Source organism: Echinops telfairi, unplaced genomic scaffold (genome assembly GCF_000313985.2).
Source record: "Echinops telfairi isolate 266 unplaced genomic scaffold, ASM31398v2 ScPeMD7_18;HRSCAF=68, whole genome shotgun sequence".
NCBI lineage: Eukaryota > Metazoa > Chordata > Mammalia > Afrosoricida > Tenrecidae > Echinops > Echinops telfairi.
Window position 1 is genome coordinate 75164520 of NW_022103915.1, and position 21658 is coordinate 75186177.

Below are 21658 nucleotides of genomic sequence, written 5' to 3' on the forward strand. Positions count from 1 at the left end.
GATGACAACGTATGTACAAATGTGCTTGATACAATTAATGTATGGATTTTTATAAGAGTTGTAAGAGCCCCCCATAAAATGATTTTTTTAAATAAAAACGAAGAACCCAGTATCTAAGCTGCCCAAATTCAAATCTGTTTCATAAGAATAATCTTCAGCAAGACACTTAACTTTTCCATACCTCAATTTGTCATTTGTAAAATGGGATAACAGGAGTAGCCAATTCATATTAATGGAAGGTTAATTATAAGGGTATATAGAAAGCACTTGATTATTACTAGCACTATTATTATTATTGCCATCAGAAGCAGAATCATCATCAAATTCATCATCGTAAAAATCCATACATCCAAGATTTACCCTGGACGAGTCTGGTCCAGCTGAAGAAGCACAGTTTAACCACATTAAGGAGGTATCTAAGAAAGAAGCAGATTAAACCCAGACAATAAATGCTGGTGGGGAGATGTCAAACTTTTGTCCATACACGAATTTGGTAAATAACATAAATGACCAATTCAGTTGTTCTGCAAAAAAAAATTTTTTAAGCACTGTTCTCATCTCAATTGAGGATTGGGCATATATCATTATAAGCTTAGGATTCTTCAGCAGGCAGTTCAATAAAATAAAATCTCTGTGAAGGTGGTATCTCTGTGAAGGTGGACTTGGTACACATCACTTTAAATTAAAGAACAAAAACGGTCCTACATGTAGCAGTTAACATTTTTACATAAAGATTTTATTTGTGAATCATTGCTTAGTAAATCAAACCTGAAAATAAGCCATTATTTCTTTAGCAATACAAGAAAACTGTGATTGTTATTATTTCTCTAGATTCCAGCACAGCCCTGCTAATATCCAAAGGTAATCTTGTCAAGTTCCAGGCAAATTCCCATGACCCTCGAAGACTCATTCTGGAGGAGAGGGCAATCTTCTCACTACTTCTTCAGCCATTCGCAGGTAAGCTTTGGCCTGTGAAAAAACAGACTCACACTCATTTGTTCCATTTTTCACCCCAATCAAGAATCTAAATGGCTTGTGAGTTCTGTTTAACATAGTTGTCCTCTGAATTTGACAGTAAAAGGGTGAGTGTGACAAGGCGATTTAATAGAGAGGAGATACTGCTATGTGCATTACAGGTGGGCTGGGAAGGAAAAAATTTTTAGGCTACCTATTTGGAAAGGGACTTTCTCAAAAAATATTTAGTATCTGAAATTATGATCTCATGTAGGCAAATTAGCAACCTGATCTAGTTGGAGGGAAATTATGCCTTCCTCCACTGACAAACTGATATCCTGAGATAGCGCCAAAATCTGGCATCAGAGTTATTAGTCATTTTAATGAGAGCTACTAATTGCCACCCTATGGCTTATCTTAAGGAACCCTGGTGATGTAGTGTGGGCTATGCAATGAGATGCTAAGTGCAAGGTCAGCAGTTTGAAACCACCAGCCACTTGGAGGGAGAAAGATGAGGCTTTCTTTTTCTGTAAAGATTTACAGCCTCAGACAACCACAGGGGCAGTTGTACCCGCTATGCGTCAAATTGGACCTGATGGCAGTGAGTTTTGGTTTATGGTTTATCTTTAAACAAATTTTCTTCATTTACCCTGGGAAAGGTATGTGATGTCAGTACTAACCACTAAGAGACTCCCTCAACTGATGGATCTGCGGCAGCATTCAAGAATTTCACCTGTTACACTCTTCTTCTTCAAGCCCCCCAAGGTAGCAAACAAGTGAAAGGATACCCCCAAGGTAGCAAAACCACAAGTGAACGTGGCTTCCAAGAGAAGGAATGGGTCACAAACTAACCCAATGCTACCGCATGCTACTTAGAAACACTGTCATAACATTTGTATTTCAAGAGTTATTTTTAAAAACCATTCCAGTTCCAGTATCACTTATTTTCCCTATTTTATTCATAAAGACTATAAGACATAATGGTAAGATTTTTTTCCAAGACCATTAATTTACACATGTATATAATAAAAGCTATGCCACACTATCACTATTAGTAATAGCTGAAATTACTTGACAATAATTGCCAAGCACCGTATATACTCGAGTATAAGCTGACCCGAATATCAGTTGAAGCACCTAATTTTACCTCAAAAACTGCCTTAAAAATGTGCTGAAAAACTTGGCTTATACACGAGTGTATATGGTATTATTTCTTTTCTTTTCACAATTATCATTTGGGAGTAATCACTTCAGTCACTATCCTAATTTATAGACAAGAAAATCAAGGCTCAAAAGGTGAAAAGTCTTTTTTTTTTAATTAAAAAAATGTTTGTTTGTTTTTTGGAAAGTCTTATCTAAACAATTAGTGAGAGTTGAAGTGGTCTTTGACTTGGGCTGGCCAGTTCCAGACTCTGGGCAATAAAAGAGGTTGGCTGAGGTCAGTATACCATGACTTGATGATGCACGCATTCTTCTCTTTAAAGATTATACTGTTTTATCTGAGATGCAAACATAAAACCTCACAACTAAAATTCCCTTGCAAGCAGTTTACGACAGGAAAACCTGCAACAGCTGCAATCTTTGTCAGGCTGGAACCTACCAGAGAAGAAAAACGGAAATCATTTCCCTGGAGAAGTCGCTGTGCTCCCTTGTCCGAGGTGGAAAACATGCGAGACTTGGGAAAACAAAGCCTGGGTCGTGTTCTGACTCTCCCAGGTCTCACTCTATATAATAACACTTTGGAAGGAGACTCCTTGCATCAATGAGGAAGTAGGGAAAATGATATCGGTCATTTTAAGACATGAAAAAATAATAATTTATAAATTATCAAGGGTTCGTGAGGGAGGGTGGGAGGGAGGAAAATGAGGAGCTGATACCAAGGGCTCAAGTAAAAAGAAAATTTTTGAGAATGATGATGGCAACAAATGTACAGCTTGACACAATGGATGAATGGATTGCGATAAGAGTTGTATGAGCCCCCAATAAAATGATTTTTTAAAAAGATTATACTGTTATATATTGGATTCTTGCCACCACCACCCTCGCACACACATAAACAAATATGCATCTCAAATCTCAATGTCTATGTCCACTGGTGATAATACCAGGCTGTGCCTGTTATGTTAATGAAGCAGGATCAGTGTCTTGAGTCAATCTCTTTTGATATAAAATAAAAGATTAAACAAGGAAGTAGAGCATAAACAGGGCATGAGATGCCAAGCCACCTGTTGATGGGCCAGGAGCAAACAGCATGGCTGGTGAACTCGAACCATTGATCTGTGGTTAGCAGCCCAACATGTAACCCACTACATTACCAGGGCTCCACCCTAAATTTGAACTTCTGATCTCCTAAACTGTGCAAAAATAACACAGTTCGTTAAAGCCACCCATTTGTAGTATTTCTGCTATAGCAACACCACATAACTGAGACATGCAATGCTCTGTTTTGCCAGATGAATGTAAAATTTTCATTTAAGAGTATTTTATATTAAGAATAGTTCTCTGTTCTTATCACTAAATTATTAGTCAGCTGTAACAAGAGAGAACACAAAGAGGCCCATGACATCAGGGAATTTTTATAACTCTCAGTCTTAGAATTGGGTTCACAGTGCTCATTGAGAGGCACAAGGGAAGGAACTTACACAGAAGGTTCAACCAGCAGAAGAGGAGCCAGATTAAGAATCTGTGAGCTAAAGTCTTTATTGAGGTTCTCCCAAGAGGGGGAGTGATTAGCCGTTTGAATATCACTGGGTTAGCAACAGAGGAGAGAGGATCTCAGGTGGTACAGTGGGTTAAACAATGGGATGCTAACCACAAGGTTGGTGATTCAAACCTACCAGTTACCAGTTGGAAGAAAGGCAAGGATGTCTGCTCTTATAAAGATTTATAGCCTCAGACACTTCATGGCAGTTTTACTTGACCCTAGCCTGAGAGTTGGAATCAACTCGATGGCAGTGAGTGGCTAGGTAAGTTAGCAGCACATGTAATAAGGTATGAGGTCTTATTAGAGTACATTGGTTGAGAGTAGGAGAGGTGTTTTTTGCTCTTGTGTTTTCCCCCTTGAGAAGCCAAGGGAGGCTGAGGCAATGAAACATACCTATTTTGGCCTGACTACACTCTCAAAACTTGAATGCTTTAAAACGTTTTATTGAGTAACTAATATGTGCCAAGTATTTCACATAAATAATCTTACTTATGTGAGAGAAACATTATCAATCCAGTTTAATAGATGAAGAAACTGGAGGTAATTAAGAAAAACTGCCCAAGGTCCTAAAACCATTACACTGGAAAACAACCAAAGCTGGGTCCAACTGATTCCCAAACCTAGCATTTTCAACTATGCCACACATTATACAATAAGCCCCAAATATCAACTAATCTTAATCATTATGCTTAGCCTAAAAATGGTTTCACTTCTTGACAGTTAACAGTAATAAAAGTTTTTTTGATATTTTTGTTTTAAAAATGGAAATAGCATGTGTTAATAAAGAAATGTTTCTCTTAAATCCAGTGTGTTGATTTTTTTTCTTGTATATTTTTATATGTATCTTTTATCTCCTAGTAGGTTTCCTATGTATTAAAGCCTAATGTTTTGTGATAAAAATTTAAAGTTCACTAAGACAAACTGAGACATAATTATCAATCTGTAATATATTTTCCTATATTAGAGATATAAACCTACCAAACTACACAAAATACCAAATGATTCCAGAATAATAAAATATTCTACATTTAACCTTTGCTTTTTAATGGACTGTCTCTAAGCTTATATTTCCACCATTTCACACTGAAAGTAATTGTTAGATTGTCATTTCCTGAAACACTACTAAGGGTACTTACTTTATAAATTTGTTTCTATAAAACTTTGGTGATTGAGTTTTTAATCCTACCCAACATTATTTCAACAAACACTTTTTGGGTTCTTACTGTATGCAAGGCATTGTGCTAGGATATCTGTGGTGTATATTGATAATAAAAGAGAAACAGAATAGCCCGCCAATGAAGAGTTCAAGCCTTGAAGTCACACAGGCATGGTTTAGATTCTTGGATCCATTAGTTACTAGCTACAAGGCTTAGGGTAAATTAATTTAGCTAAACTCAGTTTCCTATCTGTGCAATGATTATAGTTATACTACATATCTCAAAGGATTTTGAGGAGTACAAAATGAGATTAAGATAATGTGAACTACTGGCACAGAGAAAGCAATTGATAAATCACAGTAGCAGCTACCGTTAGTATGACTTTAAGGAATTTGTAATCTGATTGAAGAGCTAAAAGGAGGAAAGCCCTCCAGGAGATGACTAGACATGGGGGCTGTGAGGATGGACGCACACCTAGCATGATTGTGTGGTGCAGGCTGCACCACTTCCTGCTGTCGTGCCGTAAGGTTACTATGCATCTAAATCAGATGGCACCTAACAATAACAATAACATTGAAGAGCTCATATGAGCATGTCCTTTTGGGCATTTTTCCCTCCCTAAGAAATAATTCAAATATCTCCCTTTTGTTTAATCCATAACTAGCAAAAAGATAATATATACACATAATATGTGAAATATATATTTTAGATTTCTTAAACTATTAATACTCTCTCTTCTTCCATGACCTTAACGCTCTACAGATTTCCTTGTCTATATAGACTTTCCTGTCTTTCATTCAAGATCTTTTTATTGGGTCAGCTATTGGTAAAATGGGCTACTGAAGACCCCTTCAGTGTGTTGAAAAGCAAGGATGTTACTTCGCAGACGAAGGTATGTCTGCCCCAAGTCATAGTATTTTCATTCATCTCATATGAATGTGAAAGTTGCACACTGAACATGGAACACCAAAGAAAAATCAATGTGTATGAACTATGATGTTGGCACAGAATATTCAAAGTACTATGGCCTGAAGTACAGCCATAAGGAGGCGAGATTTCATTTCACATACTGTGGACATGTTGTCAGGAGAGACCAATCCCTGGAGAAGGACATCATACTTGGTAAAGTGAGTGGGCAGCAAGAAAGAGGATGGCCCTAGACAAGATGGATTGATACAGTGGCTATAGCAATGAACTTAAAACATAAGAACAATTGTGAGGATATGAGGTGATAATTTAGAAATTACAAGATAATAAAATTTCTACTTATATTTGAACATTGTTACCAGGAATATCTTAAAGCACACCTTTTGCATGCTAATGCTAAGAATTTTACATGATAAAAGGGATTAAACTACAAAATAATCAGACATATGCCCATTACTGGTGTCCTGGATTCAATCAAAGGGCAAGAGCAATTTCAATTAAAGCAACAATTACAATCATACCAGCATGAGGGTAATGCTATTCAATTTAGGACTTCCTACTTCTAAGTTTACATTTTCCTTCCTTTCTCGATTACATTCGCTGGTATTTCACACTTTCCATATTCGATGGTTCACTTACGTCCCTTCCTCAGGGGTGCACATGAGCAGAAGATTTTGCTCACTGGCCAGTGGATGTTCCAACCTTTCCAGTGATAGCTTAAATTCACTGCAATTTCTACCTTTAAATTCCTCACTGTCTGTTCAGTGTTACTTCTTTGAAAAGCTAAACATTCCTGGGAGAGAAAAATGTCTCGTTTGTTTTAAAACTGTCTTTTGTGTGAATTACATAAAGATTTACAGAGCAGATAATCAGTTTACATGTAACGATTCATACACATTCTATTTCATCTCATACATTGCAATATCCCTCAATGGTACATCATCTAGCCCACATCTTCCCTGTGTTTCTTGCCTCTGTCTTTCCAAACTCTTCTGAATTTTGTCTTTGGGTAAATGTTGTCCCTTTGATTCCAAATGATTGATTATTCTAAGGTGTGCAAACCTCAATAGTATTATTATTCTCCTTAAAGACCTATTGCTTAGTTGAAAACTGAGCTACAAGGTGGGTTTAGTTCCAAACCCCGAGTGACCACAGGCCTCAGTCTTGGGTGTTCCATAGTCTATCTGATCAGCAAGCCTGCCTTTGAGTTTTGTTCCACATGCTTCTTCCACGTGATCCAGGACCTTCTGATGTGATCTCTTTCAGAGCGTTGGTAGTGGCAGTCAGGCACCATGTAGTTATGGTATCTGGGTGGTACAGACTGATGTTTGCATTATCCATTAGTCCATTGGGCCAATTGTTTCCATTTGCCTTTGATTTTCATCATTCTTCTTTTTCCAGACGGAGAGAGACCAATAGTTTCATCTTAAACGACTACTCATGAGTTTTTATGACCCTAGAGGATACTCACCAAGGTAGGATGCAGACTTTTTGTACCATGTTATGCTCAGTGATTCAATTTTCCAAGGTACTTGGTTATGCTCAAGAAGTTTCCATAACTTTGCCCTCTATGTCCACTACATCCATGGATAGAGTTACAATAAGGATAAACACCCATTGAGGAAATGGCATGGGGACCATGTAGAACTGGATTACACTAGGGGAAAGGCGTGTCCAACTCCACATTGGCTCATAGCAGATGACTATGAGGCAGAGATTAGATATGCCTCTACCCTCCACCTCCCTTACCCTGTTCTCAGGCCAAACTCCCCATGGCATTCTACTTCTCTGATGGGTTTGATAATTCATTGCAATGGCCACACAGAACTCACAGACAATACTCAGGATTATGGGTTATCCTGGGGGAGCTAATAGGTAACAAAATGTTAAAGATACAGTTCTTTACCCCGCAGAGCCTTTCCTCAACCATTCTGGCAGGCATGTCATTCTCTGGTCCTCAGCCTCTCAGCCATATGGGATTTTAGCCTCTGCCTCATTCCCTGGGCCAGGAAGCAAAGGCACCACTCTGCCTCAATATCTCAGCTCTTCATTGTCTCAGGTCTCACTGGTGCAGCCTCTACAACTGTAAGCGGAGACCCTGCAAGCACTCTCGATAGTTGTGGGATTCCTCTTCCAGCTTCTGAGATGGCTCATTTATACTTGTTGGGATGACGAAGCTGAGTGCCTCCATTTATAGTCTTCTATACCATATTTGCATGATCTCAGGCAGTCATTTGATAGTAATTCCAGTGACTATGGATAGAAGTTCAGTACCAAGTAATTTCACTTCACCACACCTATGTACAAATATCCTGTCAAACATATATATGTATATTCCCATTCACTTTCCATACCTGCTCAGCTTGTGTCCATTCACAAATCTACTTACAGTTCACCATGAGTACAGGATTGTATACATAGTGGTGTTTGTCTCTGTTGACATTGACTGTTGCATTATTCCCAGGGTCCTTTCCCACCGTCTTCATTCTTTGCCAACCTTCCTCTTACTCTATACTGCTCTCCCCTTCACTCAAGTTCTGGAAATCTAATTGCCTATCTCTTCTTTTGGAAGTTCTGAACTACACTATTCTCCCTTTTTACTTTGCAATTGTTTTCATTACAAATTAATCTCTCTGGTTCTCTATTTTCAGTCTTGTAGGTTTGTTTTATTTTGGATACTTCTCCACATAGGCTGACTTTTAGGTGATGTATCATAATCGCAAATTGTTGTCAGCCATTGCTGGTTCTCTGTCCAAAGAACAGACTTCAGTATCTCTTATAAGGTTGGTCTGGATTTTACAAATTCCTTTAACTTATATTTATCTAAAAATGTTCTAATTTCACTGTTGTATTTGAGGGACAATTGTACTTGGTATCGTATTCTTGGATGACAATTCTTTCAGAGTTTTATATATGTCTTCTTGCGCTGGATGATTTCTGGTGAGAAATCAGAGCTCAGTTTTAGTGGTTCTCCTTTGTAGGTAATGCTATATTTTTCCAGAGCTACTCTCAGGATTCCTCCCATGTCTTTGGTTTTAGAAAGTTTGACTAGGGGGACGTAGGGGAGGAGGTCTATCTTGTTTGAGGTTTGTTCAGCTTCTTGAATACAAATCTTCTTATTTTTTATGACATATATGTATAGATATTATGTCATATAGATTTTATTGCCATTTTTTATAAACCATTTTATTGGGGGCTCTTACAGCTCTTATAACAATTCATATATCAATTACATCTTTTATGATCTTAAGGAAGCTTTCTTCCAATAACTTTTGACCAATTTTTTTCTGTGCTTTTTGTTGTCACTTCCTTTTCTGGAAAGCAAGCACTTGTAAATTTTTTTCTTGATGGTGTCCCACATAAATTTTAGGCTTTCTTTAAATTATTTTGTACTTTTCTGATTGTTCTTCTAGCAGATTAGTATCAAGAGATTTGTCTCTAAGCCCACTAATTGGCTCTTCTATTGGTTTAATTATACTTCTGTGCCCTTTCAATGTATTATCTATTTCTGAAAAGTTAGTATTAATCTTCTAGATCTTTATTTGATATTTTATATGGTTTCTAACTTTTTAATTTATTTTATTTGCTTGTTCTTGTAGTATTGTCCTTATAGTGTCTTCAGAAGTTTTTTCTATGTTCATCTTGATTTCATTTATCATTTTCTGGAACTTCCTCTGAATAATTGAATGTACCTAAATATCATTGTTTTGAATTCCTTATCAGGTAGTTCCAATGCACTAATGCTTAATTTTAAAATATTTTACAAGCAAAAAATGAGAGCCCTGAAATCTGGTGCTTTAAAGAGAAAGTGATGGAAGACAGAAAAGAGAAGACAGAGTAAGGTGAAAGGGAAAGAGCTATAGATGAATTTTTCTGATGAACATTTTTGCCGGTGTATCAGTTTCTAGGAAGAAAAAAATGTAGCAGTCAAACTGGGAACCCTTTGTGGCAGTTCTCCTCTGTCCTGTAGCATTACTCCGAGTCTGCATCAATAGCAATAGGTTTATGAGTCTCTAAACCCAAACATTAAAATGTGTTAGTCTGAAAGATTAGGGATTAACATTATTTGACAGAATCTATCCCAATAACTTTCATGGACATTTATCATGTTGACAATTAAATGCTTCAATATTTAAACAAAAAGAAACAAGTAATATGGGTATTAAGTTTCCATGAATACTACAGAATCTGTTCAGAAGACTGAAGCTAGTTTCTGAGAACAAGTTTCCATATGAGTGGGTAAAGGGGAAAGGAAGAGGGTTATCAAAAGGTCAGATTCAACACGACTAGCCAAATAAATGGATCTGGATTCCAGGACTCCACCAGAAGTTCCTTGGTTGTAAGAGATAGTTTCTTCAACACTAAAGCTGAAAGTTCTATTCTCTTGTCATGATCATAATTCTGCTATGCTGATTTTGAGGTGCGACTAAAAAATAACATTTATTTGTTCCTAGATAAAAGGAATGGCATAAGCGGGCTGAGAGTCCTTTAAAAAGGAAAGGGGGATGGCATTTTGGGGCCATGACATCTTACATAAGAAGTTTCAGAAGGCAATAAATACACTCATGCTTGTACCTTAACTGGAATTTTTCAGAGTATTCTCACAATGCTATTTCATTAAATCTTCATGATTATGATACGATCAATAGATGGAGAGAGAGTGGTTCACAGGAGTTAGGGCACTTATCGAAGGTCACACTCAGACAATGGCAGAACTCGTAGTGAAACCACAAGCTTACTCAGATTTAATGATCCTTCTCTCATACGAGCTTGCTAAGTTCTCATTCATAAGGAATCACTATAGAACATTTCCCAATAGTCTCTTCTTAGTAAGTACCTTAAAATGTGCATGTGTTTGTATTTAAACTTCAATTTTCATATAAGTTTTCATTCACTTCATAAGCTAAAGCACACCTATGGTAGTTGGGATGATCAAACTTTAATTATGAAAGAAATAACTGTGACTTTCTCTTAGATGAAACATTTCTTTGAAAATAAAATTAAACACATATAATACCTAAGAGCAGAGAGAGGAAACGTTCCACTGAGTTTACTCAAAGATCATGCTCTTAGCAACTTAATCATCTGTACGGTAACTGCTGACCCTTAAGAAAGGGAAAGAACTTCTAAGGTCCTAAGAAGGTCATTGAAATTTACTCTCCTTAGACAAGACTTGTCAATTTGCTTTATGCACAGCTCCACTCCACTCAAGGTTGTCTCTCTTATTTTCCAGTTCACAGAAAATTAAATAGAGAAGAAAAATAGAACAGAAATGTAGTAGTTTATAGATGTATGAAATAGTCCTATACTAAAGTTAATAGTTAAGGGGGGGGGTGAGTAAAACTATTAAATGCTAGATTAGGGTCATTCAGCAAAGGAACACAAAAAACAACTGTACCACATAATGGTACAAAATTGATGTACCATATGATGATTTGATTTCTGGCTTACATAACAAGTGCTACTTAGGAAAAAAGTACATGTGATTGATTTTCTCTCTTTCTTTTTTACAGACTAAAAGTTTATATTTAAAGCGATAAAACTTCAGAAACCTTGATAATCTCTTTACTGTATCCCAAAATATCTTGGCCAATAAAATACTACTTGCCTTTCTATCTCACCTCTTCAACTATATACATTAAAATAAATTCAATGAAAATTTTATAAATAAATGGTCAATATAAATTTTCCTATAATCAGTTCAATCCTTTTTCATAAGGTTCCCTTCCCTCAAGACTCAGCCAAACCTTTAAGACTGATGTGTAATCAACTTGGCAATTAGATTATTGCTAACTAGCAAGATAAGAAATTTACAAAGTTTCACTGTTCATATTCCAGTTGGAAAACTGTGTGGGTTATAATTCTATGTAGATGAATTTATCTGGTTGATAGCCGGTCCTGGCATGTCTGTTTTTACATATATGAACTTTTAAATAGATAACCTTGGTCTTCCTAATTTTCTTTCTGTACATCAGAAGCAAATATTCTGTCATTATAAAAAGAAAGAAGAAGATATATTTTAAAGTACAGCTCACCTCATCACTTTCAGGCTGTGAAAACACAATTGGCTGGCCGTTATCTGAAGATTCCCTTATGTTGAGGTGCAAAGGAATGTCCCCTACAAGAAGCCAACAGATTCCCATTAGTACCAGGAGAATCACATAAGCACTTGGAATTTTACTATTTGAACTTCAGGAAGAAACAAAATCTGGCTAAGTAAAGTCAAATCAACTTGAGTTCTATCTTCAAGTGGCTAAACATACCAAAAGGAGATTTCAAATGAAAATTGTAGGCAAAAATCTACCTGAGGGTAGTACAGTGATTGCATAGACGTTTATGAAATCTATGTGGCAGCCACTCAAGAGATAAGGCTCGTGATTTTATACTTTGCTAGAGGTTTCTAGCAAAGAATATTTGGAAGACACTTGTAAATCATTTCTCCCTGTAACATCTGGTAAAACTACATCACACCATACTATAAGATAAAATTGAAGAGAAAAAGTACCCCATTCCTCACTTATTGATATAGGTAAGTTTCAAAGACAAATGCAAAAATTGGCATTCTGCAAAAGTGGAAGATGACTAAATCATTACAAAATTGCTAATTTACATAATTACATATCTGCCAAACCATTGAGAATCATGGCCCAGCCAAGCTGATACATAATAACCATCAGTCAGATACATGTCACTAATGCACAAAATAGTAAGACAGAGTTTTCACAATTGTAAATGTGAAATGTTGGATTATAAGTTAAGTTAGTAAATAAGTGATGAGTAGATATAGTTTTTTAAAAGTACAAAAAATAAACTCCTGATATTGGCAGATGGGCTAGGAAAACTGTCAAAAAGTAGGTGAGGTTTGTTATCTCAACTATGTGCCTCTTAATCAGATAGTTTTTTCCCTGATATTTACTAATCTATGTAGCATTATATGTGACTTGTGAGTTTGATCTCTCAGGAAGTATTTGATAAGAAGCTCTATTATACAGATAAGAGATTGAAGTTATATGCCTTTCTCGGGGGGATTTTATTATTAGGTCTTAAAATTTGAGAGTGAAATACTCTGACATATGATTCAACAGAGATTTTACACCATAGTATCACAAATGATGCCAAAAGGCTGAGATGGGAAACGAAGTAAGTGGAACCAAAGGTTGAAGAGTTCACTACTCATGATTCTCTGCATTCTGAGCCACTCCAAATCTATGCAAAAGTTATTGAAGCATGTGGTATAAGTGTATTTACTTAAATAATAACTCAGCACCATGCCAGGCAATGTAAATAATTCACAATGAGAACATGTTATAAAAATGTAATACTATTAATATATGTATAAACATATATATATGGCAGAAGAACAGATACTCATACCCTTCTTGTCAGCTAGTTTTGAAATCTTAAGCAATGCTTTAAGTCTTTCCTAAGTATTCCATAGCCAACTGAAAAAGTGCATGAATATTTCAGCATCCATTTAAAGATTAGCTTTCCAGTAAATTTGATGCCTAGTCTATGGCTCAACTTAAGACTCTACAAGAAATAGTCACACACAAAAAAGAAATATTCACAAGGTTTATAGGGGAAAATAAGTTAGAGAAAATGCTTAGAAATTAATATCATTTTTTCTCTTGACTTATGAACTGCCATTAGAATACGGAATCCTGGATGCTTTCATTTCCACTGATGTAATGGAAAAGGCCGTGGGGAGGCTCTAGGGCCCCACAATCCTATCTATAGGTGCGGAAGAACAGACTATGAAGGAGGGAAATCTACCGGAAAACAGCAGCACAGTGAGAGTGGGTAACAGGCCAACAGTTTCAGCTGCAGAGGCATGAAAGGGTCAAGAGGTATACAGAATGAGTGAGGAGATACTGAACTTCACAGTCTCTTTGAGGGGCTAGAGCTAGAGGAAGTAAGAATATATTTCCGATGTATAGTGGATGTATAGTGGGTTAAAAGGCTTTTCTCTAAAATGGTCAGAGATCATCTTAACTATTATTTATGTTATTTTCGCTACAGGTAAATATAGATCAAGAATCTGAAAAGTAATCTTATCAAATAATTTAAAACATATCCCAATAGGTTTCTAGGACATCAGTGAAAGATCCAAGCAAGGGTTCTGAGAGGGCTCAACCCGTCAGAAACCATGGATAGTAGAGCGCTCTCCCCACTTTCAAGCTCCTTTCCCAATTGTAACCTCTTCAATCACTGGAGCCCTTGTTCAATACCATGTGGAGCTCATGATGCCATTACAAGGAGTTATTGTGGCCGTACATTGGGACACAGAATTATTTCCTCCCAAAGCCATTAGATAAACAGTCAGTCTGTAATATTATCTAATTTCTGTGAGCAGTGTCATTGTTCTGGATACATTTTTAGGGTAAGCATACATTTGTGAGTTGTTGGTTAGAATGGAATTTCCATATGTGAGACTGTCTCATTCTAAATAACTGACTTACAAAATTGTACCACCCATTTATAAGTGAGGAAATTCTAATTTTGCCAACATAATTCAATAATGCCATTATAATTACACATTTACTTTATTATATAAGTGAATGTCGATTGGTTATGTTATTATGCAGATTTGGGAAATTGAACTTTCTAGGTTAGTTAAATGAAAAACAGTCATAGAATATAATTAGTGTCTATAATTATAGCAATGTATCAATATATATCATTAGTATTCACCTGGTATTGTGGTGGCTGCTATAGTACAATTGCATAATAACAATAATACATTTAACTTCAACTTTTAGAAAATTAATTATACTATAGAATGTTTTGAAATCCCTCAGTCTCTAAGGGATCTTAAATTTTAACTACCTAAAAGTAATAATTCACTGTATGCCTCCCATATTCAACATCTAACATCTGTCTTTGTCCCAACAGAAACTTGTTAATAATTAGTATATGAAAACATGTTTTCTAAAAAGTCTATTAAGTTGCCCATGGACTTTTAAAAATCATGTTTTATCCAAAATTTGTGTTATATTTAACATGATTTGAGTTCTCACAACACTAATTAATTCTCCCATTTACTGCTTTAAACAGAGTTACACAGTGTAAATTTTATGTGTCCTATTTTGTAGACAGGACCAATATTTATACAAAGATTACAAAAATTGGCATTTTCACTTATGCACTATGAACTGATACTTCCAGAGGTTGCGACAACATATTGAATAGGTATTGTCATATAGACTTGCCTGTATTGAGAGACACGTCTCCAAGTTAACACACTGATGACTGTTATTTAAAACATGGACTTGAGGCCACGTACCCAGATCACATAACTCAGATCCAGGTTACAGGCAATTTTGATCCATAGGAGAAGCATGTCAGTGCAAATCTTGCGATACAAAAAGCCTTCTACTAGTGAAGTATTCTAAAAAGGCAATGGAAAGTTAATACATAGGACTACACTAGACTAGCTTAATTGACAACATAAAACTAAAGGAATTAAATCATTTTCTGAGAGTCTCTTCATCCCCATGCCTCATCTCCAGTTTTCCTTCTGCCCATTTCTATGAAAAATCACACCCTATGGTCTTACCTAGAACATCAAGATCCAGGGTCCGTGCTAGTTTCCTTGCACCATCAGCACCAAAAATGTGAGTTTTGTGTTTACATTTTGGACACTGGAAAACACTCATGTTTTGAACAAGGCCCAGAACCTAGAATCATAAAACCAGACTGAAATCAAAACATAATTAAGTCAGATCTCAAACTTTACTTCTTCAAGTGTTTCCTGGTTGGCTACTAGGTTCAGATAATACCCAATAAGACATGCTTTCAAGAAACTCACAATCTAATGGTTGTGACAAGACATGGAGAATGACTTTAGCAATATGTGATAAATGCTAAAGGGGGAATCAATGAACATGAACTACAAAATACTACCTGGGAAGAATGAGCAGAATCTCTGAGTTGTCTATAGGTAATTGTCTCCACGGGTTGAGGATGAGAGAGGGGATGAGGCCTACCCTGGGAATGGGAGGCAGAAGGACGTGCAAAGTCACGGTGAGGAAGTATAACTGTGTGAGGTCTGTTTGGACTGCAACAGTGGTGTTGCAGGTGGGTGTCTAGGGCAGAAGGTAGTTGGGTTAAAAAAAAGGCAAAGGCTTCAGGGTTGAGGGGCTCAATGACTTCCATGCATTTAAAACTTTCTTCTTCAGACAACAGAAAACCAGTGAAGCCTTTAGGTAGATAGTATAGAAGAGGACACACAAGTAGACGGGTGTTTCAGAAATGTAGCTCTGATGGCAACCTAGAGAAAATCAAGGACAAGTGCAGGAAAATAAATAGTTTAGAGGCTAATTGTGGATAAAGGCTCATAGTAATAACAGTTTATACTGAGTGCTTCTTAAATGTAAGGCCCTGGGATAAGTGTTTTAAACGTACAGTACTCCCTTATCCCACTCCTTACAATAACCATAGGAGATGAGTACATTTTCCCCATCTTCATTCTATACATGAGAAAACTGACATGGCTAAGAAAGGACTTACCCTCAGAATTTTATTGTCTGAACTAAAATGGTTATGTCTGATAGAAAATGCCTATTTCTCTCTCTGAGGTTTCCCACCTTCAAGCACAAAAATAGACCCTTTATAAACATTTATTGAATAAAATAGACAAGCTCTGCAAATGTAATCCCTACTCACGTTGCTTTTAATCCTACTTTCTTATTGATGAGACACAGTGACTCTCTTCTAGAATAAAAATAAGAAACCCTTTACTTAGTAATAACAATGTCGGCATGATCCTATGAATTTCATCAATAAGATTATCAGGATAAGAGATGTCTCTATCAGAGTATTTATATTTTAAATGAAGAATAACACTGATAGTCCACAATGAGATCTGAGGAAAAGAAAATGATCTTATTTGTTGCTATTTCTGAAAAGAGAAAGAGAAAACACTAAAGTTGTCCACAATATATATAAATGAAAGCAAAGAGTAAAGGGTATACATTTGTAACTAAGAATTTTCCAAGCCTATAATCCACACCCTTTTTTCATGCTGCAGACAATTACACACACACACACACACACACACACAAATACTCTTAACTGTACCTTAGTAATTTAGTATCATCTCCAGAAAGTTATACCAAAAAAAAGGTTTACTATCACGTAGCTTATTTACTTATTCACTATGTCTATATAATACACTCATAGCTTGGGCAGTTTTACTGCCATTTTTGTTAAACACGATATATCTCCTGACTGTAAGGCTTTCATCTTAAGCATAAAAATATCACTCAAGAAATAGAAAAAATACTCAAAGAATGTGAAAATCTAGGGGAGGGTGCATTCCAATCCAGAGAGATGGGAAAAGCATCCCTACCCTGGAATTTCTTAGACTCCCTAGGACACTAGAGCACAGAACAACAGTAGTTTGCGTGATTTACTTCTTATCAAACCGTTCTCTGTGGACTGTATAAATGTCTCAGACATAGTCTCTACAGACTATATAAATGTCCGAGACATGAAATATAAATCTGTAACCAAACGATATTTATTGAGCTTCTACGATTTGCTAGGAACGGGACTAAACACAAAGAGTAGCAAGCAGCTGTGAGCAAAATAAACGTGATCCTTAGCCCCCTAGAGCTTGTGCTGTAATTGGAAGAAAAAAAAAAAAAAAAAGAGAACGGCTTCCCTGGAAATAGAGTGAAAGATAACATGAAAGTGAAAAACAGAAAACCAAAATCTACTCTGGAAGTCTGAGAGGACTTCATTAAGAAATACTTGCCCTGAGAATTAAAGAATGAGGAAGCAAAAACAAGGATGGGGGAGGAGGGATACACATTTAAAACTTAGGTATGGAGCATATGTCTTCTTAAAGGAATACAAAGCCCACACTGTTGAGGTGTACTGCATGTGGAAAGGTGGGTCTTGGCTAAATTATGTCCTTGAAAAGTCTGCACTATGTCCTTGAAAAGTCTGCACTATAAGGAGTGCAGAGGCCTTAAATAAGCAGGGGGTGGTGGGGTGTTTACATCTGTCTGTCCATCTATCTAGCTATACCTATCCTCTCTATCTGACTTACATATGAATACTGATGCTCACTGGGGATTTTTTAATGTGAGGAGATAGTGCATTTGGAGTTCGTCCCAGCAGGTCAGATTGTTTATCAAGCTTTTTATTTAGAGATTCTGAAAAGATTGTATACAGTGTGTGACAACAAGGCCTGATTTGTGGCAGACGGGGGACCGGTTCTGCCACCACGACAATGCACCGGTTCATGCAGCCACCTCAATGCACCAGGTTTTGGCAAAAAATAGCATGCCTCTCTTGCTGCACACACCTTACTCGCCTGACCTCACTCTGTGTGACTTCTTTGTTTCTGCAAATGAAGAGGGACGTGAAAGGAGTGATCTGAGGACATAGAAGAAGTGAAGAAAAAAAAAACGAGGAAGGTGCTATCAGCCATCCAAACAGATGAGTTTGAAAAACATTTCCAAGAATGGAATCGCAGACTTGACAAATGCATTAAGTGAAATGGAGAGCACTTTGAAGGTGATAAGGTTGTTTTCTAAAAAAATTAAATACAAAGCTTTGAAAAAAAATTCCATTTTGGGGGGGTTCCGTGTGTGTGTGTGTGTGTGTGTGTGTGTGTGTGTGTGTGTGTAAAATGTATTGCTAGTAGTGTTCCAGCTCATATGTTCTCAGGTTTATTCCAAACAAACATGCTCAAACCAATTTCTGTGATCAGTGAATGGCTGCAGACAAGTTCTCTCAGTAATACTCTTGCCACAGTCTTGCTAGGGCCTTCAAAATTCAATGTCCAAGCAAAAGAGTGACTTCTATGGAGATCTCCTGGACCAGTTATATTCAAGGCACCGATTTGGTCAGAAGTTTATGGTGACCGTTTTTTAAAGATTCCAAAGGAATACTTTTTATAGACCTTCTCAAAGGACATGGGACAGTGATGGGAGCTTATTAGGAAAAACAATTAATAAAATTTTAAAGTGTATCGATGAGAAAAAGACCACAAAAGTGGCCTTGAGGATTTAAAAATATTTTTCCAATAATGGAAAAATTTTTTTAGGATAATGTACCTGTTCATTCTTCAAAGATAGCAAGAGCTGTCTAAAGAGAATTTTGTGGGGAAACTTTGCCCTAGCCATCCTATTGTCCCAATCTTTCCCTTTCAGAGATCTTGCTGTGCTCCAAACAAAGGACAGGCAGAAGAAACACAATCTGAGTCGCTCAAGGACACCCAAACTGCCATTTTCCCTGAAATGAATCACCGTGGACGTTTTCTTTTGGAAAACGTTAGAGATCTAAACAGTGCCTTCAGAAGTGCATAGACCTAGATGCAAGCTATTTCAAGACCCAATAACATCACATTTTCATATTTTTGCTTAATGAAGTGTTCTTTTATCATCTTGTAGAAATACTTGTTTACTTACACACATGTGTATGTGTGTGCGTGTATCTCATTGGTTCAGAGATCACTAAGAGGGTTTTTAGTTCTTTCTTAGAAGCTCTCCACACTTATACTACTTGGGTTAATTTTTAAAATGATTTGATAATGGAACAAAATGGAATATAACAGATCAATACATTCAATATTGATTTACAGTGGGAATGGCACTACAATGTGTTAATTAGATATCCATATGGGAAAACAATGGATCTTAACTCCTATATCACATGATACACGAAATTTAATTCTAGAAGGATCACTGAGCTAAATATAAAATGTTAAACAAGAATACTTCCAGAAGAAATTAAGATTCTATTCCCTTTTTTTACGATTAAAGGGTTTATTGAAGAAAGTTAGCAAATTATAATGCCAATGAGAAATGCTCAGGGCAGTTGTTTACCAGGACATCTTACAAAGTTTCTGGTCTGCTAATAAATGCCCAAAGGGCATAGCCCTCTGCGGTAAACCTCCGCCTGACTGCATTCAGCTCCAGGGGTGAGCAAACCCAGCTCCCAAATTAAGTGCCCAGAGGCACCCCACTTTGCAAGCCAACCTCCTGCACAAAAGCGCTCAGCTTAACTTGCTCTGTGGGTTCCATGCTTGCTTTCAAGATAATATTCTTATAACCTTATGGTAAACTTAAAACCCCAAATTTTTCAAGTAGGACACAAAGAAACACTAAGCATATGTGAACATGCTTGTTTGTTTACTTATTTATTTGTCCAAATTAGAATATATTCAAGATAAGTAATTAGACAAGACACTCTTTGGAAAATTATAACACAAACTATGGTGCAGTGAATCTGTACTACATATGTAATAAAAGGACATATATGTATGTTATATAAACATCCCCTGGAAATTAATTTTTTTAATGCATACAATTTTTTTTTTTTTAGAAAGGACAAAAAAACTCTTTAGGCACAACACAGAAGTAGATATCCAAAGACCAACAAGGGAATTACTCTGTATCATTATTCATCAGAGAAGTACAAATTAAAACTACAAGTACTTAGCATTTACTTATCATCCCCTTATTCTCAAGACATTTTTGTTGCTGTTAGGTGTCAAGTCTGTTCTGCCTCATAGTAGCCATATATAAAACCGAATTCAACGCGGCCCGGTGCCGGTCTTGCACCACAATCTTCACAGACCTTGCTATGTCTGAGCTAACTGCTGCAGGCACTGTGGAAAACCCACTTGTTAAGGGCCTTCTCTTTTTCACTGACCTCTCCTTTACCAACCATGATGTCCTGTTCTAGGGACTAGTTCCTCATGATAATATGACTACATTTGTATAGGTGAATGTTATTATAACAAAAATAAAAAATACCAAATATTGGTGTGGATATGGAACAACTAAAATTCTGTCACACTGCTGGTGGGAATATAAACTGATACAGGCAGTTTTGAAAACTGATTGGCAATTATCTACTTAAGCTAAACCTATGCATACCCTCAAACCAAACTCAAACTCACTGCCACTGAGTCAATTCCAAGTCCGAGTCGGCCAAGGTAGGAGCTGCAGAACAAGGGAGAACTGCTCCGGTGGGCTTCCTAGACTGTGATTGTTTATGGGAGTAGATGTGGCCACATCTTTCTCCTGTGGAGCCGCTGTCGGATTCGAACTGCTAACCTTGCTGTCAGCAGTCCAATGCATAACCCCTACACCAGCAGGGCTCCCTAGGGCACAGCAATTCCCTTCCTGTGTATGTACAAACAGCAATCTGAATATAGTACTCAGAGACATATTCAAAACTGTTCATAATAGCACTAATCATATTAGCAAAATCTTGAACACTATCCAATGTTGTTGAATAAATATTTATCAACAGTAAAAGAGATCAATAAGCATTTGGGTTGTTTCCAGTCTGTTATGAGAAGCAATGCTTCTATGAATTTAATTTTAAGTTTTTAAACTTTTTATTGTGAATTAGGTAATAGTTTTCAGACATCATCAGTTTTCCACTCAGTAATTCATACATCATTTGTTTCATGTCATTGACCACATTCCCTCAATGTATCATGACTTATTCCACTTCCTCCCTGAATTGCCCGTTTCCAGTCCGATCCTTACCCATCTAAATGTTGTCCTTGGGTAAATGCTGCCCTTTTCATCTCAAATGGTTGATAGAGATTCTAAGGTGTGCCTACTTCCTTGGTGCTAATATTTCCTTTATAAACCAGTCAATTGTTTGCTTAAAATCTGACCCATTTGGGTGAATTCACTGCAGAGTGATTCAGGGTGAGTCTTGGGGGTTCAACCATTAGCCATTGTTGCTGTTGTTAGGTGGCTTTTGTGTCAGCTCTGACTCAGAGTGGCCCTATGTATAACAGAACAAAGCACTACTCAGTCCTATGCCATCCTCACAACTGTTGCTATGGGTAGCCAAGTGAAATGTCTAAAATTATGGCTCTGCTACTCCTTTCTCTGTACCACTCACCAAATGACTGGATGGTGAGTGCAACTAAGGTGTA

At 36.8% G+C, this 21658-nt stretch overlaps 1 protein-coding gene across 3 annotated transcripts in view; it reads right to left on the reverse strand.

Moving 5' to 3' along the window:
• Positions 1-714: 714 nt before the first annotated feature.
• The window catches only part of NUBPL (nucleotide binding protein like), a 237614-nt gene continuing 216670 nt past the window's right edge, over positions 715-21658 (reverse strand). For all 3 annotated transcript variants that reach the window (XM_045288231.1, XM_045288232.1, XM_045288233.1), the window contains 3 exons: positions 15299-15419; positions 11778-11860; positions 715-969 (listed from right to left, as the gene is read on the reverse strand). In XM_045288231.1, coding sequence (XP_045144166.1) covers positions 907-969; positions 11778-11860; positions 15299-15419 — 267 coding nt within the window. In that variant the 3' untranslated portion in view covers positions 715-906. The remainder of the gene's footprint in view (positions 970-11777; positions 11861-15298; positions 15420-21658) is intronic.